Here is a 22,783-nt window from a genome sequence, read left to right on the forward strand (position 1 = left end):
ACTACTGCATAAATGAGTTTGCTCTGGAGCCATCCTTCCTGAGCTAAGACAAAAATGTGTGAGCCGGCGTGAGCTAGCCCACACTAACTCAGCTTAGAGGGAACTTTGAGTGGCCACTTTTTGTCGACTCTGCTTTCGGTGTTGCATGCTTGAAACAGCTGAGCTGGGTAGGAAGGATGACTGTTGCACACCTCTGAAAACTGCCCCCCCTGCCCAATTAACTTGTGAAAGCCACTGCCACAAGATGGGGATGGGAAGTTTGGGGAGGGGAACCCTTAGAGATGAAATATATTGTGAACTTAATCAAGCTTGCGTTCAGGGACACTGAACCTCTTAATATGAAATGCTGTTGAGAGAATGGGGGAGGGCAAACAGCTCTTTGAGCTTCCAGAGGCCTCTGGAAGGCTGCAGTTGGGAACAGAATGCTAGCTGCTAGCTAAGAACCTTGAATCTGGTCCAGCGAGGCCATACATATTGATGCTCTCTAGTGCGTGCCTAAAATTAAAAACAACAACATACAAACCTGAGTTACCCAAACTTTCCAAGGAGATGCAAGGCCATTGTTCACATTAGTGTTTGTCATTATTTATTTTGTCATGATTTAATTTTATGGATACTTTGGACATATAGAGAGGATGAATGAAAGGAGACGAAACAAGTACACAAGACGAGTGTGGATGGGAGAGTTGGAAGGGGTCGACCTCAGCGAACGTACCTCAATCAGATTGAGGACATTTTTAGCAAAGGCCAGTTTAGGAGTACCCTAATTAAGTCAATAACAAGGTACCTACCTATATAGTTAAAGTTTAAAAAAATTGGCTCTCAAAATAAATTTCAATCGTTGTACCGTTGATATTTGGCTCTCTTGACTAATGAGTTTGCCCGCCACTGCCCTAGACCTACCTGCATATGGGGTGGAGACTCCTCAGGAGAAAAGCTCCTCATAGCTTGTTGTACAGTCCAGTCCAGAAACTCACTGGGAAGACCCCAGGCCTTTTCCCCCCCAACAGCAAGCTGCTGTTCAGGTTCCCTTAGAACCAGCAGACAAGGAAACTCCGGACTGGGCCTGTCCACCTCCTGCACCTCCAGAGCCATTCCCAGGACCCCAGGAAGGGAGGAGGCAGGGAGCCAGAGCCCAAGCCTGGATGAGGTGGAAGAGTGCACACTGGGCAGCTCAGGGACTGGTGTAATCTAGCCTCTCTAAGGAAGAAGATGCAACTCTGTAGGTCTTTGCAGGATCAGGGAGCTGGCTACGGGAAAGGGAGGGACTTTGAGTTCCTTATATAATCCTGCAATTGAGTCTCAACCTTTGCTGATTGAAAGGAAATGTTGAATCAGCTTGTGCTTTAACCTACTGAGTAGACCGATTAGCTTCTACCCTGCTTGGTTCTTGCCTACTTGTTTTATCATTTGGTCATTTGGTATTTTCATTTTAAATATGTTTGATATCTTGGCAATCGTAGGTAGATTTGCCATCCGTTTTAAGGCAAGGGTGCAATTATGAAGACTTTGATATTCTGCGCACATTCCTCAGGTTGGTGACTGATTGATAATCTGCTTTTAGTTTCCTCTTGTTCAAAGAGGACTGTTGCAGCTTCCTCTGATTCCAGCGGATGAGACATTAGAGGTGTTTGTCTACATGCTGAAACAAAATTTTGCTCTGAATAATGTCTGTTTCCATGATTATCACAGGAGTCAAGTCCTGTTAAAAGTTTGGCAGTGTCATAATTGAAAACATGCATTTTAGGATAGTAGTGTTAGATGGAGAAAGCAATTGCAAAATTGATTGAAGAAAAGAGCTGGCGTCTTCTCTCTTAAGTGTATAAAGTTTGCTTAATTTCAGAAGGTAAAATATATAGAATCAGAGTCGGAAGGGGGCATACAGGCCATCAAGTCCAACCCCCTGTTCAGTGCAGGATCAGCCTAAAGCATCCCTGACAAGCATTTGTCCAGCCACTCCTTGAAGATTGCCAGTGAGAGGGAGCTCACCACTGCCTAAAGCATCCAGTTCAACTGCTGAACTGCTCTTACTGTTAAAAAAAAAATCCTAATATATAGCCCGGTATCTCTCCACCCGTAATTTAAACCCATTATTGCCAGTCCTATTCTCTGCTGCCAAGAAGAACAGCTCCCTGCCCTTTTCTAAGTAACAGCCTCTCAATCATGTCCCCCCTAAACCTCTTCTTCTCCAGACTAAACATTCCCAAGTGCCTCAGCCTTTCCTTGTAGGGGTTGATCTCCAGTCCCCTGATCATCTTTGTTGCTCTCTTCTGTACCCACTGTTTTCTGTCCACATCCTTTATGAAATGAGTCCTCCAGAACTGTACACAGTACTCTAGGTACAGCCTGACCAATGCAGTGTACAAAGGGACTATGACATCTTGTGATTTGGATGTTATACCTCTGCTGATACACTCCAAGACTGCATTAGCCTTTTTTGCTGCTGCATCACACTGACTGCTCATCTTTATAGTCCGTCTGTACCCCAAGATCTTGCTCACATACACTGCTATCCAAAATGTGTCCCCCATCCAGTATTGTTGCTTGCCATTTTTGTTACCCAGATGTAGAACTCTGCACTTGAATTGCATCTTATTCACGTCCACCCACTTTTCCAGTGTGTTCAGATCTCATTGAATTCTATCTCATTGAATCCTCCCAATTTGGTGTCATCCGCAAATTTAATAAGTAGTCCCTCCACCCTCTCATCCAGATCGTTTATAAAAATATTGAAAAGTACCAGGTCCAGAAACAAACCCTGTGGTTCCCCACTGGATATCTCCCTCCAATCAAATGTAATGCCATTGACAACTATTCTTTGGGTGCAGTTCTCCAACCAGTTCCCTATCTACTTAACTATCCTACAGTCCCGTCCACAGTCCTCCAGTTTACCCATCAGAACATCATGGGGAAATTTGCCAAAAGCTTTACGGAAATCAAGGTAGACAACGTCAATGGCGTTCCCACAATCCACTTTATCAAAGAAGGAAATGAAATTGGTCTGGCAGGACCTGATGGGGACAAATCCAGGCTGACTTCCCCAGATCATCAGGTTGTCCTTTAGATGACCACAGATGGACCCATTTAAAATCTGCTCGAGTTTCCCCCCCTGGAACAGCCAAACTGACTGGGATATAGTTTCCTGGGTCATCCTTCCTCCCTTTTTTGAAGACTGGGATAACATTTGACCTCATTCCAGTCTTGTGGCACATCTCCCATCTTCCAAGAGGTTTTGAAGCTGATGGACAGAGGCCCTACAAGCTCTCTCAGGGGCACATCGTCTGGCCCAGGGTATTTGTACTCATCTAGTGCATCCAGGTGCATCCAGGGCCAAAGCCAGCAGTGAGGCTTTTGGGGCTGAACCCCTTCTCGTGTACTCCAAAGCCCCAGTAGGTGTGTACCTCAAAAGCCCCAGCAGGCACCCTAAAGCCTCCCACCACTGCCTCCCTCTTCCCTCCCAGAGACACACCAGCTGGAAGCTTTTCCTTGCACTGATGGGGGGGGAGCCTGGGGCGCACAGTGTCTCCCCCCTCCCCCCCTCGAGAAGTCCCTGACCTTCCTTGAGCTCACTGAGCAGCTGGTGGGGAAGTGAGAGGGAGAGCAAGGTGAGCCACTCAAGGAGAGTGGAGAGCAGACAAGGCAGGCTGGGGCAGGCCTCATGTGCCCCCAAAAGGGCAGGCCAGGTTGGCTTCCTGGTTGGGGCCAGGCAGCGCGTCTCTGGTGCCAGGCAGGCAAATGGGCCATGGCTGTGGTGGCTCTGCCAGAGCCGCTGAAGCTGCTACTGTGTGAGTGGCACCATGGGGGGGGGGGGAGATGGGGAAACACATGTCCCAGCTGCATTAATTAAATTAGCTGCCCCAGAGCCCCCCCCCTCCATGAAATAAATCCTGGCTACAGGGCTGGGTGACCACAACAACCTTTCTGTCCGTATTAACCAACTGCGCCTTGCCCTATTACCATCTATATATTATTTGGGACTAGTCCTGCAAATTGACTCTAAAAAGTGTTTGTCCTCTTTTTACAAAAGTTGAATCCTCGATTAATTGCAACGTTTTTATAGAATATTCCTGTACCCAACTGTATTTCCACTGGTACTTATGCCTGCCTGTTTAATGATGCATACTCCTACTTCCATGACACACAGGCTTAAAAAGAGGGAGGATCGTTAACTTATAATACTGTAAATAGTCTGTTGCCACACAGTGTTAACTGGCAACCACTTGGTTAATATATGGATTAGGGTATAGTACGTGTCAGAATATACTGCATATTTAACTGCTAAACATTTATTAGTCAGAAAAATGTAGGCGTTTCTCCAAAGAGGGTTTCTCAGGATTCATGGATATATTTGCAGCATATATTAAATAGATCAGAGTTTGTTTCAGGTGCCTTTATAATCTACAGAGCATCAAGATATATCAAATTCTTAACATTCACATGGAAAACTCTGGCTAAAAACATGCAGCATATCTGAGACAGGCTAGCATATTTACACAACTTGTATTATGTGACTAAAACAGCTTTAGCTCTCCTTATTCCAAAGTGATGGCACAATTTGTTGGAGATGTTATTGCTTCTTAGTTGTGCTCCAGGTTTTGGACCGCAAGCTGAAGAGCTCACATTCTGACATGACCTGAGTAGGTACAACTTTGATGTTGAGGAACTACATATAAAAAGATAAATTTATTTAGGGCATTTCTGATCCTGCTTTTCTCCCCAGTGGGCATAGAAAATGGCTTATGTAAAAAACCAGTACAGTTTAAATAAACAAACAATTTAAACAAACGAAATACAATGTAAATAAATGGAAAGGGGTACACTAAATATCCTGGCTGGTCTGGGATCCAGTGGGGCTGTCCATCAAGACCACAAGCTGTGAGCCATGGCTCACACATATGGACATGCCTAGTCTCTAAGTACAAGCAGTAGGAGGGAAGCAAAAGTTCAGGTGGCAGCCATCTTCCCACCCTTGCTGAGTAAGAACAGACAAGCACTGTAGCATCAAACAAATAGCTTCCCTCAGGAGAACTTGAACATTTGATCATGGCTGGCATCTGTTGAGAATACTGTCTTCTGGTATTCTGTTTTTACCATCGTGATGAATTTGTTACTTAAAGTACTGTTTTTGTTTATTAATATTTCTTTACAAGTTAATACATTAATATAGGAATAATTGACAGAAGTTAATAAATGGAAATTTCTGTGGTAGAGTAAGCCACCAAGAATCCTATATATATAAAAGCCCTAGCGTATTGGCACTTTCTAGCTCTCCCATTGGCTGTGCTGTCTGCTTCATCAGCCATTGGCCTGTCAACTGCCACTCAAGAGTACTCATGCCATTTGTTGGGTGCTGGGTCTGCTCCTCTCCCTCGCCCACTACCATCTTGGCCCCTCTTCCTGGTCTGAGTAAACTGCCAAAACGGCTGTCTATCCTGATGAAGACACTTCTCCTGCTGCTGTTTTGCGCCTCCATGTCTGGCAGGCTACTGAAATGGCTGTTCCCTGCTCAAGAAGAGGCTTCTACTGTTGCCATTTCTCCTGCTTGGCTCCTCCGCAGCTGGCTGACTACTGAGGTGACCCACCGGCCATCAAACCATTCTCTTCTCCTCCTGCTGTGGGGCTCACTTTTCCCTCAGTGGCTTATGCTAGGCAACCCAAGCTTGTTTCTGTCAGTAAAGGGGCAGGGGCAGGAGACCCTTTCCAGGCCTACTTTGACCTTTGTGGGGAACTCTTTGGAGCCAGTCCTGACTCAGGTTGCCAGCTCCAAGTTCAGAAATTCATGGAGATTTTGTGGTGGAGTCTACGGAAGCCAGAGTTTGGGGAGGGGAGAGGCCTCAGCTGAATAGAATGCTATAGAGTCCACCCTTCAAAGCAATCTCCAGGGGGAGAGAGATCTATTGTCTGGAGTTCAGTTGTGATACCAGGTGATCTTCAGACTCCACCTGGAAGTTGGCTACTCTAGGCCTGGCAGCGCCCTCTAGGTGACTTGATGACACCTGACTGGCATGACTTAACTAGGCCTGGCTGCTTGCTCGTGTTCACCAGCAGCAGCCCCCCTAGGACAGCAAGTGTGGTGTAGCAATTAGCACTTCAGAACAGGGTCTGCCAGACCCTGGTTCTTGCTGTGGAAACTGATTAGGTGATTTCAGACCACTCACAGACTTTCGGCCTAAGCTACCTCACAGAGTTGTTGTGCAGATCAAAAGGGCAAGAGGAGAATGATGTGTGCTGCTTTGATCCCCACTGCGGAGAAAGTACTTTTCCTAGGTAGAGGCTGCAAGAAGGAGGGAGGAGATGGAAAGCTGAAGTCAGATGGGCAGATAACAGTAGGCTGATGGTTGGCTGGAAAGGAGATAGGGTTGCCAACTCCAGGTTGGAAAATTCCTGGAGATTTGAGGGGTGAAGCCTGGAGAGAGTGGGGTTTGAGGAGGGATGGGACCTCAGACAGGTCCAATGCCATAGATGCCACCCTCCAAACCAGCCATTTCCTCCTGAGGAACTATTGGTGCCAATCTCCAGGTGAGGGCTGGAGATCACTCAAAATTACAACAGCTCTTCTGATGGCAGAGATCAATTCCCCTGGAGAAAACAGTGGCCTCTGTGTCATTATACCCTGCTGAGGTCACCACAGCAAATTGATACTGAGTGCCCAAGGCCAGAGCTTATTGTATTTATTTCCACAACAGGCCTTATTCCTAGTCTCTTTATAAAAAGCAAGAAATTAGGTGTAGGAAATGCGTAACATCATAATATATTACTATGTTGTACAGCTTTCAGTACTGAATGATTCATTTAAACTGGAGAAAGATGTTTAACCGGAACAAGAAGATGATTAAAATGTTATGATACTATTATAGAAATAGGAAAAATAATCTGTTTGTTATAAATCGTGGTATCAATTTTACGTCCTTAGCTTATCACCACTGTCATTAATCTTTTATAATGCACAATTAACAGCTACAAATACAATTGGTGATATATCATCTATGGAATAATTTGATTCTCTGGAAAGACTTGTAAAAGGACCATTAGAGGGCATATGAAGGAGGGATTCTGCTAAAATGGGTGCCATAATCTCCCCTCAATCTTTTACTATTTTCATATGAGGCATATTTGTTCCGTACAAGGAAGTATATGGAACAAAACAGTATCTGAATGGTGAGTTAGCAGAGTAAAAGGTTCTCTCATCAGCTTTATTAATTATTGTTAAAATTTGAAAAAATATTAATTCTGTGATATGAGGATTGGGAAAGGATGTAAGCCAATGCTTATACTAGGTTTTAGTTTTACATTCCAATTTTATTTAGTCTGAACTGGAGTATTTATTAGGTAGTATGGGATGTATGTTTGGGTTGTAAATCTAGTTGCGCAAACCTGTATCAGAGGTATTCCCACCAAGGAATACCAGGGTCCTATGCAGACGCAGGCAATAGCAAGCCACCTCTGAGTGACTTCTGCCTTGGAACACCCCCCCCCCCCCCGCCCGTAGGAGTTTTAATGATTAGACTGACTTGACACAAAAAATATACATAATTAACAAGATGACAGGTTATGCAATACGTATGTGGTCCTGACACAGTGATAAAAGTATCTGCTTTGCATGTAGAAGTTCTCAGGTTTAATCTCTGGTACCCTCATTTTTAAAAAGGGCAGGTAGTAGATGATATGAAATACCTTTGCCTGAGACTCTGGAGAGCCTGTACAGACCTTGATCAACCAGTGTTCTGACTCAGTGTAGGGCAAAAAAAAAAATGTGTTCACCTTTGGGAAAAAAAGTTTTATTTTGTTAGTTGAAAGGAGCGATCAGTGAGGATGGTGTCTACTAGTAGTGAATTTATCACAGTTACACAACTGTTTATTATCTCCTATTAGAAATAAAATAAGAGGTCCTTCCAGTATCGGAATGGTCTAAAGGGATTTGGACTTGAATCCAGATTAATTTTACACAAAGATTTTCTGGACTGTGAACAAATTTATTGAACAATATAATTCATGGTATGTATTGGAAAAATATGTGTTCAGGATAATGTTCATTTTTCTGCGTCTTTATAATGGTGTAATTTTTCTTTTGTATAAAAATTAGTTGAAATGTGTGGCGTATACATAGGAATTTAATGGAATGCCATTAAAATACATAGAACAAGTGATTCTGCAGATATGCTTCTGTACTGGCATTTGCACACGTCTGCACTGTTTGCAAAGCCTTGATCCAATGGCTGCATTTTCGATCTCCTTCAGTTTCTTTCATATGGGGATAATGATACATAGTCATGTATCTTAAGTGTGTTTGAAGATCCAGAACAATGTTCCCTCTAAGCTGTGGAGTCTTGTGAGCAATGATTCTATCTTGTGAGCTACTGGCATTAAAGTTGTGAGCAGGTGATTTGGCCTCTGCATAAATTAGTTTGTTCTGGAACCATCCTTCATGAGCTAAGGCAAAAATGTGTGAGCCGGAGGCTTAAAAACTGTGAGCTAGCTCACACTAACTCATCTTAGTGGGAACACTGGTCCAGAATCAAAGCTCTGCACAATATTTTAGTTATTTAATTAACCATTTCATTTCATTTTATTTATTCAATTTATACCCCGCCCTATCCTACACGTGGGTTCAGGGTGGTTTACAACATGGAATAAATCTATAAAACAGTAAAAGCAATAAAACAATCGGCACAATAAACAATATCTTCAAGCCCCATGCCTCATATCAGATGAGTATAGGTGCTCCAGTGTCTAATCATATTATCTGTCAGCAGGCACTGGGAGAGGGGCCATAAACAATTGATAATTCACAGATATATATAAAGCATCCAGTCCTCAAGGAGTACTATATTGTAGAATGTTTTAGAGTGTCTAGGTAGCACAGTATGAAAGCAAAAGGAAACATTTTTGCCATCTTTTAATTTGTCCGCTATTTCTTTCAATTAACAACAGTGTGAGTGAAACCATTGACTGGGTGCATGAGAACAAAATATTCAGTCAAGTTGCAAAAGTGCTTTTTTTTTCTGGAGTCTGCAGTTTGCCATTTAATTTGTAACATCAACATTGCAAAGTTGAGTACGGTAATTTAATTTCAAAAGAGGACTGCTTGAAGCCAGCATCTGACCAAGTTAATGGGAGCCATATGGTCAGTGATCCCCCCACAAGTAAGCTTCAGAAGAAATAAACTCCCAAAACCTTTGTTAGGAAGCAGGGTTGCCAGGTCCCCTCGGTTTTGCATTGGGGAGATTTGGGGGGCATTCTGGGGGTGGGTAAGACATCGCGTGCGATGTCCCTATTTGTGGATGGGGTTTCTCTTCACCAGACAGCTGGCTGGTGGCAGATCAAAGCCCCCAAAAGCGGGGGAAACCCCAGTGGGACCTGGGGGCTGGTAACCCTATTAGGAAGAGAAACTACAATTTTTAAAAACTGTTCATCTTTACAAAAGACTTGAGCAAATATTGTTTTTATGGTACTAAAGGTGGGTGTGTTGCTTGAATATCTAAGAAGTTGTTAACTATAATTGCATAGTATTTGTAATTTCCTGATCTCCAAGAGATGTAAAACCTAGGAAGTTAGTGCCTATGTAGGTGAGAGAAAGAGAAGCTTTGAGTTTCACCAGTGTGTAGATGAGGAGTCACAAAGGGTCTCTGGTAGACAGTTCTTAGACTTCTCTAAAGTGACTACAGAATTAACTTTGGCAGCAGTGAAGATAAGTTCTTTTCCCATCGTAATAAACAAACTATTTACCTGAAGGATGATGCCCCTGAATGTTGATGATCCCCTAAAACAAGGTTATGCACAAGCTTTTTAAAATTACTGTTCGTGGCTGTAACTTGTATGCGAATTGAAGATGGATTCCTCTCTTTTTTTTCTTGATTGCACATGTGGACAAAAAAATCTAGTATTTCTGTCTGATAAACAGAGTAACTTTGAGTAAGTAAAATACAGTGACCTATGGTAGGCTTTGGGCTGGCAGGAACAATTGGGTTCAAGTAAATGGGTCTTTAAAACCAGTGTAAGTGTTCACAGCAGAAATTTCAAGATAACTTCCGGGTATGCAGAAGCATTCAGAAACAATTTGTATGCTTGGGAGGGGGGCCCTTGGCTTAGTTGTAGAGTATCTGCTTGACATGCAGACAGTCTCAAATTCAATCCCTGGCATCTTCAGTTCAAAACAAAACAAAACACCACCATATTGTAGGTGATGTGAAAGGCCTTCTCCACTTGAAGCTCTGGAGAGCCACTGGTGGTTTGAGTAGCGTAACAGTACTGACCTTGACAAATCACCTGATTCAGTACAAGGCAGCTTCATATGTGGTCATGCTACAAGTAAATACTTTAAAAAAAAATGTATAATCTGCCACACTGTTAAGGGCCATGGCTGCAATCAATGTTCCCTCTAAGCTGTGGAGTCTTGTGAGCAAAAATGCTACTTTGTGAGCTCCTGGCATTAAAGTTGTGAGCGAGCGATTTAGTTGCTGCATAAATTAGTTTGCTCTGGAGCCATCCTTCCTGAGCTAAGGCAAAAAATGTGTGTGCCAGAGGCTAAGAAACTGTGAGCTAGCTCACACTAACTCAGCTTAGTGGGAACACTGGCTGCAATCCAATAAATATGCCACATCTATATTTGTTTATCTTTAATTTTCAGGTGGATTCCTTTATTTTATTTTTTTTGCTGCAACAGATTAACATTGGGAACCCCTCTGGAATCCAGCACAGAGTTAAGTGCAAATAAATCCACAGAAATCAATGGGCTTTCATATGTCCAATTCAGTATTGCATTGTGGATTGTATGGTTATGTTCCTCTAGCAAAAAGATCAATCCTGCTGGTTAGCTGTTGGGAGATGGAGGTGCAGGTCCTGCCACCTCCTGGAAACCCGTAGTAAGGGAGTGTTTAGATTTTTTCCCCAAAAGGGCTTCATGTACATTGTGCTAGCTGTTGGATTTTGCCCCTAGCTGGGTATTTTGCATGTGGCAGCCTGCTTCTGTGTGTGTGCACTTAGTTGGATTGGGGCAAGCATGTGTTGGTGTTGTGTTGAAATCCAAGCAGTTCTTGATATTATGCTTTAAAGTGTGCCAGAGCTGGCTTGAAGCTCCTAATCCCACCCACCCTGAACCAGAATTACAAATTCATAATCAGCATGTAGGTAACCTAAGCACTTGTTAATAGTGACTGCTCAAATAGAAGAGCCTATTAAATATTTAGTAAAGCAATTGATTGTGCCAAAGAAGTGAAATAATTCAGCTGATCTCTTTCAAAATCAAGACCACTTTCTCCTTCCTGCCATCTACATTTATATTAGTCATGTATGTATACAGCTTCTCTTTGTCACATGTGAGATTTTTATTAGGGATTTTTTTTTTCCTGGCAAGCAGTTGTTCGTGCTATGATTTATCTAGACATCCCCTCTTTGTTTCCCTTGCTCCTTTATACTCTAAACCACACATTAAAATAGGGCTTCTGAGCTATGTATGCATCATAATTTTAAACAGAACATTAAAATCCAGTCCATTATGTTATCCTAAGAGCTATACTTCAGAACAAAGAGACAAGGTTTTGGGTCAATATGTTGTAAGTAAGAATTGCATTGTAAAGATTTTATTGCAGAACTATGATGGAAGTATCACTCTGTCTGCATATAGTCATCTTGACTGATAGATAACGTTAAGTAACACAGTTGGCTGAAAGTCCGTTATCTCTCTGCAGGTGATGTATCACCCATCAGTATGTCTCCCATCAGTCAATCACAGTTTATCCCACTTGGGGAAATCCTTTGCTTGGCCATCTCTGCAATGAACTCAGCACGAAAACAAGTCACGCAAGAAGCACTAATGGAACACCTAACAACCTGCTTCCCAGGTAATTGTATGCTAATGTCGCCCTGCTCGTGTTGACCTAGATATTTTTAAAGTCATTTTCAGCAACTCTTACGAAAAGTTTGAGAAGCTAGCTCAACATTATACGGGGGCAGGAGCAATGCAACAGGATAGGAGAGTGAATTTGGGATGGGGGTGGTATGTCATTCCTCTGTGTGTGTTGGGGGGGAGGGGGAACGATTCAGAATGTGATTTTTCTTCCACTATTCTTTAACTGCTTCAAAGGCTTATTATAAAACTTGGACATTTAAAATGTTTTGCATTCTGAAAATACGTATCTCTTGCCGCCTACCAGGAGGCAGTTTTGCATCATTCTGGAACTCCAAAATACCCATTCCATCTGGACTTTCCTTCCTTCCTTGTGTTAAGGGTTTTCCTCTTAAGTCGTTACAATGAATGGGACTGTGAATTTTAAAATGTCGGAAACCTCCCCCCCCCCAAATAAGAACTGAAAAAATGTTGAGGCTGAAAAGCAGATATGCAGTTTGAGCCTGTGCATATTTACTCAGAAGTAAATTACACCAAGGTTTTTAATGGGGCTTATTGTATGTGACTGCATAGGATTGGAAGAGCTTGTAGAAAGGATAGGAAAATGCCCCCCCCCCAATTTTCCCAGTGAAAGGGATACAAACTTTGAGAAAAATTAAGAAACTAAAATTCTGATGAGATACATGTTCTTTTAGAATTGTGAGCAATAACAATGTAAACCATTAGTAAATTACCATTCCTATACACTGTAGACATAACTGTCAAGGCCTCTCACCTGCTTCAGATTCTTTCATCTCCGGAAGCACGTGAAAGAAACTGGTCTGTATTTGGACATATATAACCAATTAATGGCCAAACTAATCTGGGAGGATGTAGGGAAGCTTGTTCCAGTCCTTTGAAATCTTCAGTTCTTTGAACAAGATGTAATTGAAAGTTCTGAATCAGAAGCTATTGGTCTTTTAGGATGTGATTAAGGATTAGAAAAAAGAAATTTGATCAGAGAGGGAAATTTTAGAAGAGTAGTATTTTCAAACATATGCTATTGATTGTTTAAATGACATGATGTGAGTTCATATGGCTAGTTTTGTTCACAGCTGCCATTGCACTTACTGTGCACACTGAATGTACACCACTGAACAGTTTGGTGTTATTTTAAATGTTAACTCAATATATAGACCTGTTGGTAATCCATGATACTGGAATGTGTTAGGACAGAAGAAAATACTAGTTCTTTTTCTGAGAGAGTTGGAAGCATTTTTAAAGAGGACCATGGATGTATTTATTCATTCCACTGTTGCCTCTGATTTGGTATTGTCTCGTCTGTTTCTTCTTCTTTTTTGAGTATTTGTGTGTGTCTGTATGTGTGCATGCCTGGAAGTCAGATGGTTGACTTTTGGCAATCCCTAGTGGGACTTGGACGTTTCAGAGAGGTGGCTTACCAAGGGTCATTTCGTGGAAAAAGAGGTGCAGGAGCTCATTAGCATAACTCATTAGCATAACTCATTTGCATATGCCACACACCCCTGACATCACTGGAAGTGTGTCAAAAGGCAACACCCACCGCTCAGGCTCCACTGGACTGTTTCGGATTGCTAGCTATTGGGGGGAGGGGTGAACGTGCAGATCTGTCCTCGCAGAGGAGGGAGAGCTTGTACCTGAATAAAACTTGGTCTTAAAGGTGCCACTGGATTGTTTTGGACTGGAAGGGGGGCTCTGCAATTTACCTGGCTGCTTCTTGCTCTGACTGAGGGCTGCTGGGTGGGTCTTGTCGCATATGCCCGCCCCCTGGGCTCTTTACTGCCAGAGCTCCGCTTCTGTGCGCTCCTGCAGGAAATGACCCCTGTGGCTTACTATTGCCTGCCTCTGTGTCCCAGCCCTAGTATTCCCTTGAGGTCCTGCTTAGCTTCTGAGATCTGACAAGATCAGGCTTGCCTGGGCTATCTAGGTCAGGGCTCTTTCTTTTGTTTCTTGATAATGCTATATAGAAAAAAAATTGTTTCTAAATTCATAGTCCCCTGACCATTTATTTTCACTGCAATGTTACTAGTTTTCATTTTCATCTCCTTTCCCCCACTGTGTTCCAACTGACAAAGACTAAGGTATGCTTGGGGTATCTTCTGCACATATGTGCTTAGATAGACAATGTGGATTCTTGTTGTCACACTTTCTTACCAGTAGCTTTATTTATTAGGGTTTGCCAGTGTTCTGCAAAGACTGTGAAATTAATGATCCATGTTGGAGAAAATCTAGCACTGATGTCAGATTTTCCTGCAAATTGAACAGATTATAACAGGAACGTTTTCTAGTGTGTCCTTTGTTAAAATATACACTACCAAACTGCTTCATCTGCTCTCAGCCTGCAAAGAGAACTTTGCTCCTCACATGAGTTTTTGAGTGACACTTGAACCTTGCTGGACTCTGGGTTTTTTAAATCCAAAAAAGGTGACTCTCCACTGTTCGCATCTTCCCAAAATGCAAGTGCTGTTGTCTAACACCTACAGCAATTAAACTGCAAGCCTGGTAGCATGTAACACCAATGGCTGACAAAGCAGGGTCTTAAGATCTTGACCTGGAAAATCTGCTTGCTTCCATCCTTAATTTAAAAAAAAATATTTATAGCATCTAGTCTGACAAAGGCCCATTATGCACACACATCTTTTCAGAGCATTCCAACTTCTGATTCTATGCCCACCTTACGCACCATTCTTTTTCCTTCAGTGTATTTATTCTTCAGCTACTATACTAAAAATGTACTTTTTAAAATCATGGTGGAACATCACTTGTGCCGTGTGGGGGGTGATGTCCAAAGTATTTTTAAAAACTACACAGTTGCCCTATCACAGCTGCGGAGTAGTGTCCAGCAAGCACCTTCCACTTAAATTCTCATGGTTCAGGTTTTGTGCATGCATTTTAACGTTAGTTTGTTGAATAAGGAACAGAAAGGAACACAGGCAAAGGGGGGAAAACCACTATTGAGACTGACCAGACTTTTTCTGAAACTGCCAAACAGCTGTGAAGCCCCTTTTCCATATTGCCAAGTACTAGAGGGTTCTGTGCTGAGTTATTGGCCACTGTAAAAGAGTCACAGGATCTCATAATATGAGGAAATATGTTGAGTGTACAGAATGCATGGTAGAACCTACTGACACTGGCATTGCCACCTGTGATCATTGGCAACGTGTATGTGTGTGTATGCACACACCTGTGCAAAGTTGGCTGGAACTCTACCACACTTTGCACAGGGCTGCAATTTGTATGAGGGAGGAGTCCTCTGGAGAGCTTTTTTAGTCGTGCCACTAAATTGAAAAAGGGGGGGGGGATTTTTGCCGATGCCCTAGTGCGACTGCATAGTAAGAATAATTTCCTACCCTTCCTTGCAAATTTGCATTGTTTTCTCTGCGATTCTCTAATTTGATCCTGCACACTGGTCATGATCTTGGCAGTTTTTTTTAAGCCTGTCCTGTGCGGGTTGTACTCTTCCTCCAAATGGATCGACCCCAAGAGATTCTTAAATTTGGCGGTTCATGGAAGGTCCATGCAGCTCAGCTGCCATTTTAATGTTAGGCTTCCAGAGACTGCCAAAATGCCCCCCCACACACACAACTTTGTTCACTAAAGCATGAAAGGGAAAAATGTTTTCAAAGCTTTAGGCTTCCCATCCCAGTGTCTCTCTCTCTCTTTATATCTCATGTCAATTTCATTCTGCCCTGACAATCCCTCCCTTTATTTTGTTTGTATGCAGCACTGAAATCCTCCCCGCCCCCACTGCTATTTGCCTCCTCTCCGAACCCCCTTTCAAGTCAATAACAGCAAGGAACTAAACCTCGTGCAGCTCCTTTTAAACTCCCCCCATCATTTAAATTTTTTTAATTCTGCAATCTGAGTCTGATATTGCTAGACTCATGCGGCTTGTCAAAAAATATTAAAATTTTAAAACGAGGCGAAAATGGAGCTTGTACACCAGTGAAGGGAGGAGGATGGTGGAAGGTGCAGAGTGGGTGGAATGACCTGAATGTGGGTAGGGAGTGACCCTTGAGGGGTGGCAAAAGGGCAGGGGGGAATCTGAGGGAATCTGTAAACTTTTGAATTACCTTTGGCTCTGAAATGAAAAAAGGGGGAAATCAGCACAAAAGCACTCTCAGAAAACCCAGGGAAACAGTGACCAGAAAGCGAACCGAGCGCTGAAGTGATGAAAATCAATGCAGAATGACAAAGAAAACCCAACAGACATGCACGGTGAAAGCGAGGGGAAACACCTGTTCATAATAGGCCATAGAGTTGATAACTGAACATCTATCCTGATAAGCTCAAAAGCTTGTTCTGCATTTTGTGTGAGCTGAGTTGGCTCTTTATAACTTTTTTCAGAAGAATGAAACATTGAAGAAAGAAATCCATGTAGTTTAGTAGTAACTTCCACTGTGCACTTGAAATTAGAGTATTTCGATGTAGAGTTTGGATTTATACTTGTAGAAATTGACTAGTAGGAGATGTTGCCCCTTCTTGCAAAAGTACACCTCCGTAAGAGAACAGAACAAGCTGGCGTATTCTGTTTGCAGCAGGCCTAAAGACAAATTAAGGTACAGTTCTCTTAGTCACTCAACGTTGGATCGAGTCTGAGAATTAAAAAAATGAGTGGTAAACTTCCACTGTTTTCCTCTTTTTGAATATTTCTGCAGCGGGTTGCCCTTACTACCATGTAGCTAATCTATTTGCAAAAATGTTAGTTCATGCCAAGTTCATCATTGCAAAACATGTACTTCCATTATACAATTATGTTTTTATTGTGAAATATTATTTTACCCCTTGTTTCAGCCAAAGATTGGCTTCCAAAGCCATTTACAACAAAGTGCTTTGGGGGAGGAGTTCGCGGGAAGGGCTTGGTCCAGGTACCTCTTCTCCTTGCTTCTCCACATTCAGGTACCTCTTCTCCTTGCTGATGGCATTTGGGTTCTGCAATGGAATATGTTTCGACTGACCATTCCTCAATTCAGCTTGGCTTTTGGTAATTATAAAAAACTGTATTTAGTAGTTAATTTTCCATAATTAGGTTGGGGGGGGCTTGCTGATGTAGGTCTTAAAAGCTAACTTGAACGCTCATTGAACGTGCTCGTAACTTGCAGTTTTGATGAAATTCACCATTTTACTTGATAGTACTCTGAACAGATATCATATAAAATAATGGAATATTTGTTTATTCATTCATTCATTATTAATGAATACTTATTCATTTATATCCTGCATTTCTTCTCACCCAAGGCTACATATATCGTTCTCCTCCTCATCTCCTCACAACAATCCTGTGAGGTAGATTAGAGTGTGTGACTGGCCTGAAGTCACTCAAGCAGAGCCATTTCATATAGGGCTAAATTTTGTATTTAATGATCTGATGAATAGTTTATTCCAATAAGTGGTTCCCTCGTTACCTTTTTTTTTATTGCTGACGTGGGAATGTATCTTTTACAATCTGCCAGCTTGTCAGTAATAATGTATATAACTCTTATGTAGCCTAATGATGTATTCGACTTCTTGTCCAAATTATTCCGATTCTCTACATATTTGCAAGTAATGAAACTTCAGTACCTGTCAGGTAAATTAAAATGTCATCAGCATGAAAAACAATCCTTCCCTACCCACCTTCTGGAGTAGATATAAATTTACTGCCTACCATTTTCTTCTCACCTTGACACAGAGAGTATCCCATCTTTCTGTGTTTATACCTCTGAGGATGCCAGTCACAGTTACTGGCGAAACATCAGGTTCTACAATGCGAAGACCACAGCCACACATCCCGGAAAATCTACAACAACTAATCCTTCCTTTTGATGGAGTTTATTAATTATGGTACTCTTAATGAAAGCAGCCATAGCTAAAGGGCTATCATTGTGGGACATAGAACCCATGTGTGCTTGATGTGAGCATTCTATAGAATAAACATGAGAGAGAGCTGGGCACCCTTCCTTTTTATTAAAAATCTCAATCATAAAAGGTTAGCAAAGGATGCCTGCCCCTTATTGTCAAATGGACCAATCACTGTTGTACGTGGTGGCTAGAAACATGATCCACCCTGTAGCCTGATAGACCCAATAGGTTTTCAGGTGGCATGGGGAGATTTTCCTGATGATACGGTTGTACGGTTGCTGTGATGATTTTGCTAAGCACTTTGTACATAAAATCTCACACATCTGTTCAGACTTGGACTCTACATTAGCGGCAACAGGATCGGATGGTCCAAGGATGCTAATTTATCCAGTTGTGTGGGATACCTTTTAGCTTGTGCAGTCTGAGGATGTGGACATGATTCTTTGAGGCTTGAAACCTACCACCTGTCTGTATGACCTTTGCCCCCCATGGCTGCTTAAATATGCTAGGGAGGGGTGCAGACTGGCTCCAGGAGACAGTAAATGCATCCCTGAGAGACAGGGAGGTTGCTCCTGTGCTGAAGTGGGCAGTAGTGTGTCCACTCCTAAAGAAATCTACTCTGAACCCAGGAGAGTTCTGTAATGCCATTCAGTCTCAAATTTACCATTCTTGAGCAAAGTGATTGAATAAGTGGTGGCTGGCCAGCTTCACAGGTTCTGGAATGAAGTGGATTGTTTATATCCATTCTAATCTGGATTCAGGCCTGGTTATGAGATTGAAATGGCCTTCGTCGCTCGGGTGGATGAAATGCACCAAGAGATAAACAGAAGGAGTGTGACCCACTTACTCCAGTCATCCTTGGAAGCCCTGCTTTGGTTGCCCCCGCTGTCTAAAGCTAGAAAGGTGGCAACTCGAGAAAGGGTGCCAAAACTTTGGAACACTCTCCCCGGGGAGATTTCATCTGTCTCCCTCTATTGGTGTCTTTTGCCAGTGGGTGAAGAATTTTTTGCTGCATCTAGCATACCCCCAGTAACAATAATTGGCCATCCTTCCAGTGTTCTTTGTTTATGTGTTTTAATTGAATTTTATAATTTTAACTGTTTTTTCATTGTTTAAATGTTTGATGTTTCTTATGTTCATTACCTTGTGGACCCTGATTGGGTGGAAAGGCAGCATAAAATATTTCAAATAAATAAATTAACAATAATAATAAGAGGAAGAAGAAACAGATCTCATGAGATGGCACCAACCTGAGGTGGCAGAATAGACAGCATCGCTTCAAACTGCGAAGGATGGGTTCCAGCATTAAGTGTTCTTTCGAATTACAAAAAATCCTCAAGCAGACAGAAAATTAGAATATCAGGGGGGGAAAGGTTGCTTGCTTTGTGGATTTCTGTTTGCATGGCATCTTAACATGGAGGAGCATTCAAAAATGAGATCTCCCACCTGCGTCCTGAAGGAGTACTGTCCATTCTACCAGCTAATTCTTAAGCATCTGTGACCAAGGCCTTAGAAGTGGCATAGGAGGGACTGCATTCTTGCATTTCATCTGTGTTTCAGATGTGGCAGTCACTAGGGTGGCCATTTGCCCAGTGGGTGTAGGGGACCCCCTGTTCTTGCAGGCTCCTGAGGGAATTTTATTTATTTATTTATTTATTTCATTAGACTTATAGCCTGCCCTCCCCACATTGTAGGCTCAGAGCGAGTAACAACATATGTGTATCTGCAGTTAATGCAGATTTACAATATTAAAAACATATTACAATAATCAATTTAAAATATATAAATCATGCTTATTTCATTAAAACATCAGCATTAAAACAGCAATGTGCCTCAACAGCAGATAATGTGGTCCCAGTCTGGCTTCCAGGATCTGTGGTCACTGGGGGGGGGGTAATCACAAATGGATGCCCACTGCCTCAACTAAAGGCCTGGTGGAAGAGCTCCATTTTTCAGGCCCTGCAGAACTGTAGTAGGTCTCGCAGGGCTCTGATCTCATATGATAGCTCATTCCACCAGGCAGGGGCCAGGGCCAAAAACCCCTGGCCCTAGTTTATGCAAGTCAGACATCCCTTGGGCAAGGGACAACCAGAAGTTGTTGATTGGCAGAACGTAATGTTCTACAGGGCTCATTCATATGGGGAGAGGTGGTCTTGAAGATATGCAGGCCCCTGGCCGTATAGGGCTTTAAAGGTAAGCACGAATGCCTCCCAAACAACAGTGTCACACGCAGTGTCATGGGGGATGCTCTGCTCTTTTGAGCAAAACTCTATGGTTTGATGCCGATTTTACCATAGAGTTTTGCCCAAAATACCAGAGTGTTACTCCTGACGTCACTTCTTGGTGTCACAGGTATGTTGCGTGAGACACCACTGTTTCGGGGGAACGGGGAGTGACATTTGCTGGCAGGCAAAAAAGACCTGGCAACCCAGTCAGTCACATAAAACATTTTCATAGCTGTAATATGTTTACCACAGTTAGCACTTTGCAGTAGCAGAAGTTAAATTGCAGGAGTGGCCATTACTTTGTCTGTTATGAACACAACGTGTGTTAGCCCAGTACCACTAGTTCCGCTGCATCGTCCTTGATGTTGCTAATAATAATCATTCTGGTATGTGTGCTTTTTGTTTTGTTTTTTGAATTGATACAACCGGCACAGTTTAAACTGCTATCAACTGTGGTTACTTATCCAAAGCTGCTAGTCCTCAGTCTGATTATGCTACTTGATTTCCATGGACTGCCTCAGGACTGAATAACTTGAAAATTGTATCTTTAGAAGTATAAACTTATCTCCTCAGTGTGAGATTTTGTACCTACTTGTCTAGCTTGTGGAGTAATTGAACAGGTACAAATCTAGACTATGGCTGTATCAGAAATGAATGCTAATTATTTATCAGCTAGTGAGCTCTCTGCTTTTTAAACTAGTATCTCAGGGACCAGTGATATTTTTTTCCCTTCATTAAATCATAGTGACAGTTCAGGAGAAAATCATTTTAGAAGATTTAGCAGTATTTGGAATTTGTTTCATAAATCTGTATATCTATTAACATAATAGAGGAATATGAATTTGTATAAAATATACCTTCTTTATTGTTATGCTTTAGTATTTGGAATAGCTATGTTTACTATGGCAATTTAATATATAATGTTAATTTGACCAGCTTTAGATCTCCTGTAGAGAATTTTAACAATTTGGAATACCGGGTAATAGCTAAACATTTAAATTTTACATCTATGCTAGACATTTGCCCTTAACATGAACCTAGCTTTAACATAGTTTCTGTTATATGACTATCAAATATATGATCTTTTAGGCTTTGTCATATGCTTTTTAAAAGAAGTTTGTTGGTTTTCATTTTGTTCATGTGTATAAAATCTGCTCTGGACAACCCAACACCTTGGTCTCACCTGAACATCACTTTGCAGCAAGTTTTAATAGGCATGAATACAGGTAGGATGGCTTGATTCCACCCAGGTGACTTGCTCAAGTATCTGAAACTGTTCAAGTCATATGTTTGTGCCAGTATTTTCTTGGGAATCAAACCATCCTAGGGTAGAAGTGATAAACCCACCCAAATCCAAGGTTTGAGAAGTTGTGGGTGAAAACTGCTTTGAACAACCCAGAAACAAATTAATAGGTTCTTTCAGGAAAACAGAAAGTAAATTCAGGCATATTGAGAGAAACAAGTGGAGAAAAAAGAGTACCATCGCATTCTCTTACCTGGCAGGTCATACTGAATACACATTAAAGCCATTCATTCTAAGATGACCCCTTATTAGAAATACCAAGGAGTTCCTTGATACAAATTATTCTTTAAAGAGAGGTTAAACAATATTCTCTGAGGCTAAACCAGGACAGACCAAAAGAATTTTAGGAGTTGCATTACATAGTAGACCAGAGTCCCAACAGAGATGTGTGGTGAGCAGGGCTATTTTTGGGCAGGAACGCACAGGAACAGAGTTCCGGCTGGCTCCCAAGTTGGCCACACCCAGCAGGAACTCATTAGCATAACAGGCCACACCCAACAGCAGGAACTCATTAGGATTAGCTACATTAGGGGTGTGTGGCCCAGGCCCGTACCTAACACGGGGCCTGTGGGGCCTGGCCCCCTAGCATTTCTTCTGGGCCCCCTCTCTCCCGGGCCAGTCCCAAATTGAATTAATGTGATTAACTTTTATTTAATTAGCTGAGACCCCCTCCAGGCCCCCTCCCCCAATAATCTCTAGCTACGGGGCTGGTGTGGCCTAACATGCAAAGGAGTTCCTGCTCCAAAAAAAAAGCCCTGGGTTTTGACAACAAACAAGGTAAACAGAATAAGGTGGGTGTGGCTGGATGACTACACTTCTGGTAACATGGGGTGTGGCTTAATATGCTAATGAGCTGTGCTGTCATGGATGTGGCCTAATATGCTAATGAGTTCCTGCTGGGCTTTTTCTACAAAAAAAAGCCCTGGTGGTGAGGAGGTATAGATTATTCAAAAAGAACTGTGTAGAACAGGAATTATTTTGTATATTTAGGCATGAAAAACAGGAGAAATCATCAGAACAGTTGGCTATTTTTAGTCAAGATAGCTGAATATGTATACTGAAAACTGAAATTCAGCAATTGGTGCCATTGTCTTTGGAAAATAAAAATGCTGTTCTCTTCTAACAGTTGCCCTGTTTCATTGTGGCCAAAAGGAGGATTCGTATGCATTTTCTTTCTAAATTGCATCCAATTTACATGTAACAGCTTGAAACGTGCCTTACATTTAACTGAGTTCACCTTAGGTCAGTCTTCTTTTGTGAGTGGCAAACAAGACATAATCTTCTGTCTGGAAGCTCAGCGGAGGGCACAGTATGCTCTCTTGAGATGCAGAAAATGTACATGTCTGGTGATTCAGTGTCCAGACAGATTTTGCTTTTGAATTATTAAAGCACTACATAATCTTAAATAACACCACTGCTGTCAAGCAATATTTTAAATTCTAGCTTCTCTTAAGTTCTTTTTGTTGTTATTCTTGGAAGAATTTACTGGTGAAATGGAGAAACGAGAGTGGGTTTTGAAGATGAAGCATCCACATTTACTTAAAGGAAGAT

General features: G+C 42.1%; 1 protein-coding gene across 2 annotated transcripts in view; it reads left to right on the forward strand.

The window, feature by feature from the left end:
- STOX2 (storkhead box 2) overlaps positions 1-22,783 on the forward strand; it is a 178,565-nt gene that overhangs the window by 144,544 nt on the left and 11,238 nt on the right. For both annotated transcript variants that reach the window (XM_015426977.1, XM_015426976.1), the window contains exon 2: positions 11,688-11,840. In XM_015426977.1, the coding sequence (XP_015282463.1) occupies positions 11,688-11,840 (153 nt within the window). The remainder of the gene's footprint in view (positions 1-11,687; positions 11,841-22,783) is intronic.

Source organism: Gekko japonicus, unplaced genomic scaffold (genome assembly GCF_001447785.1).
Source record: "Gekko japonicus isolate JY-2015 unplaced genomic scaffold, Gekko_japonicus_V1.1 scaffold185, whole genome shotgun sequence".
In the NCBI taxonomy this organism is placed as follows: Eukaryota; Metazoa; Chordata; class Lepidosauria; order Squamata; family Gekkonidae; genus Gekko; species Gekko japonicus.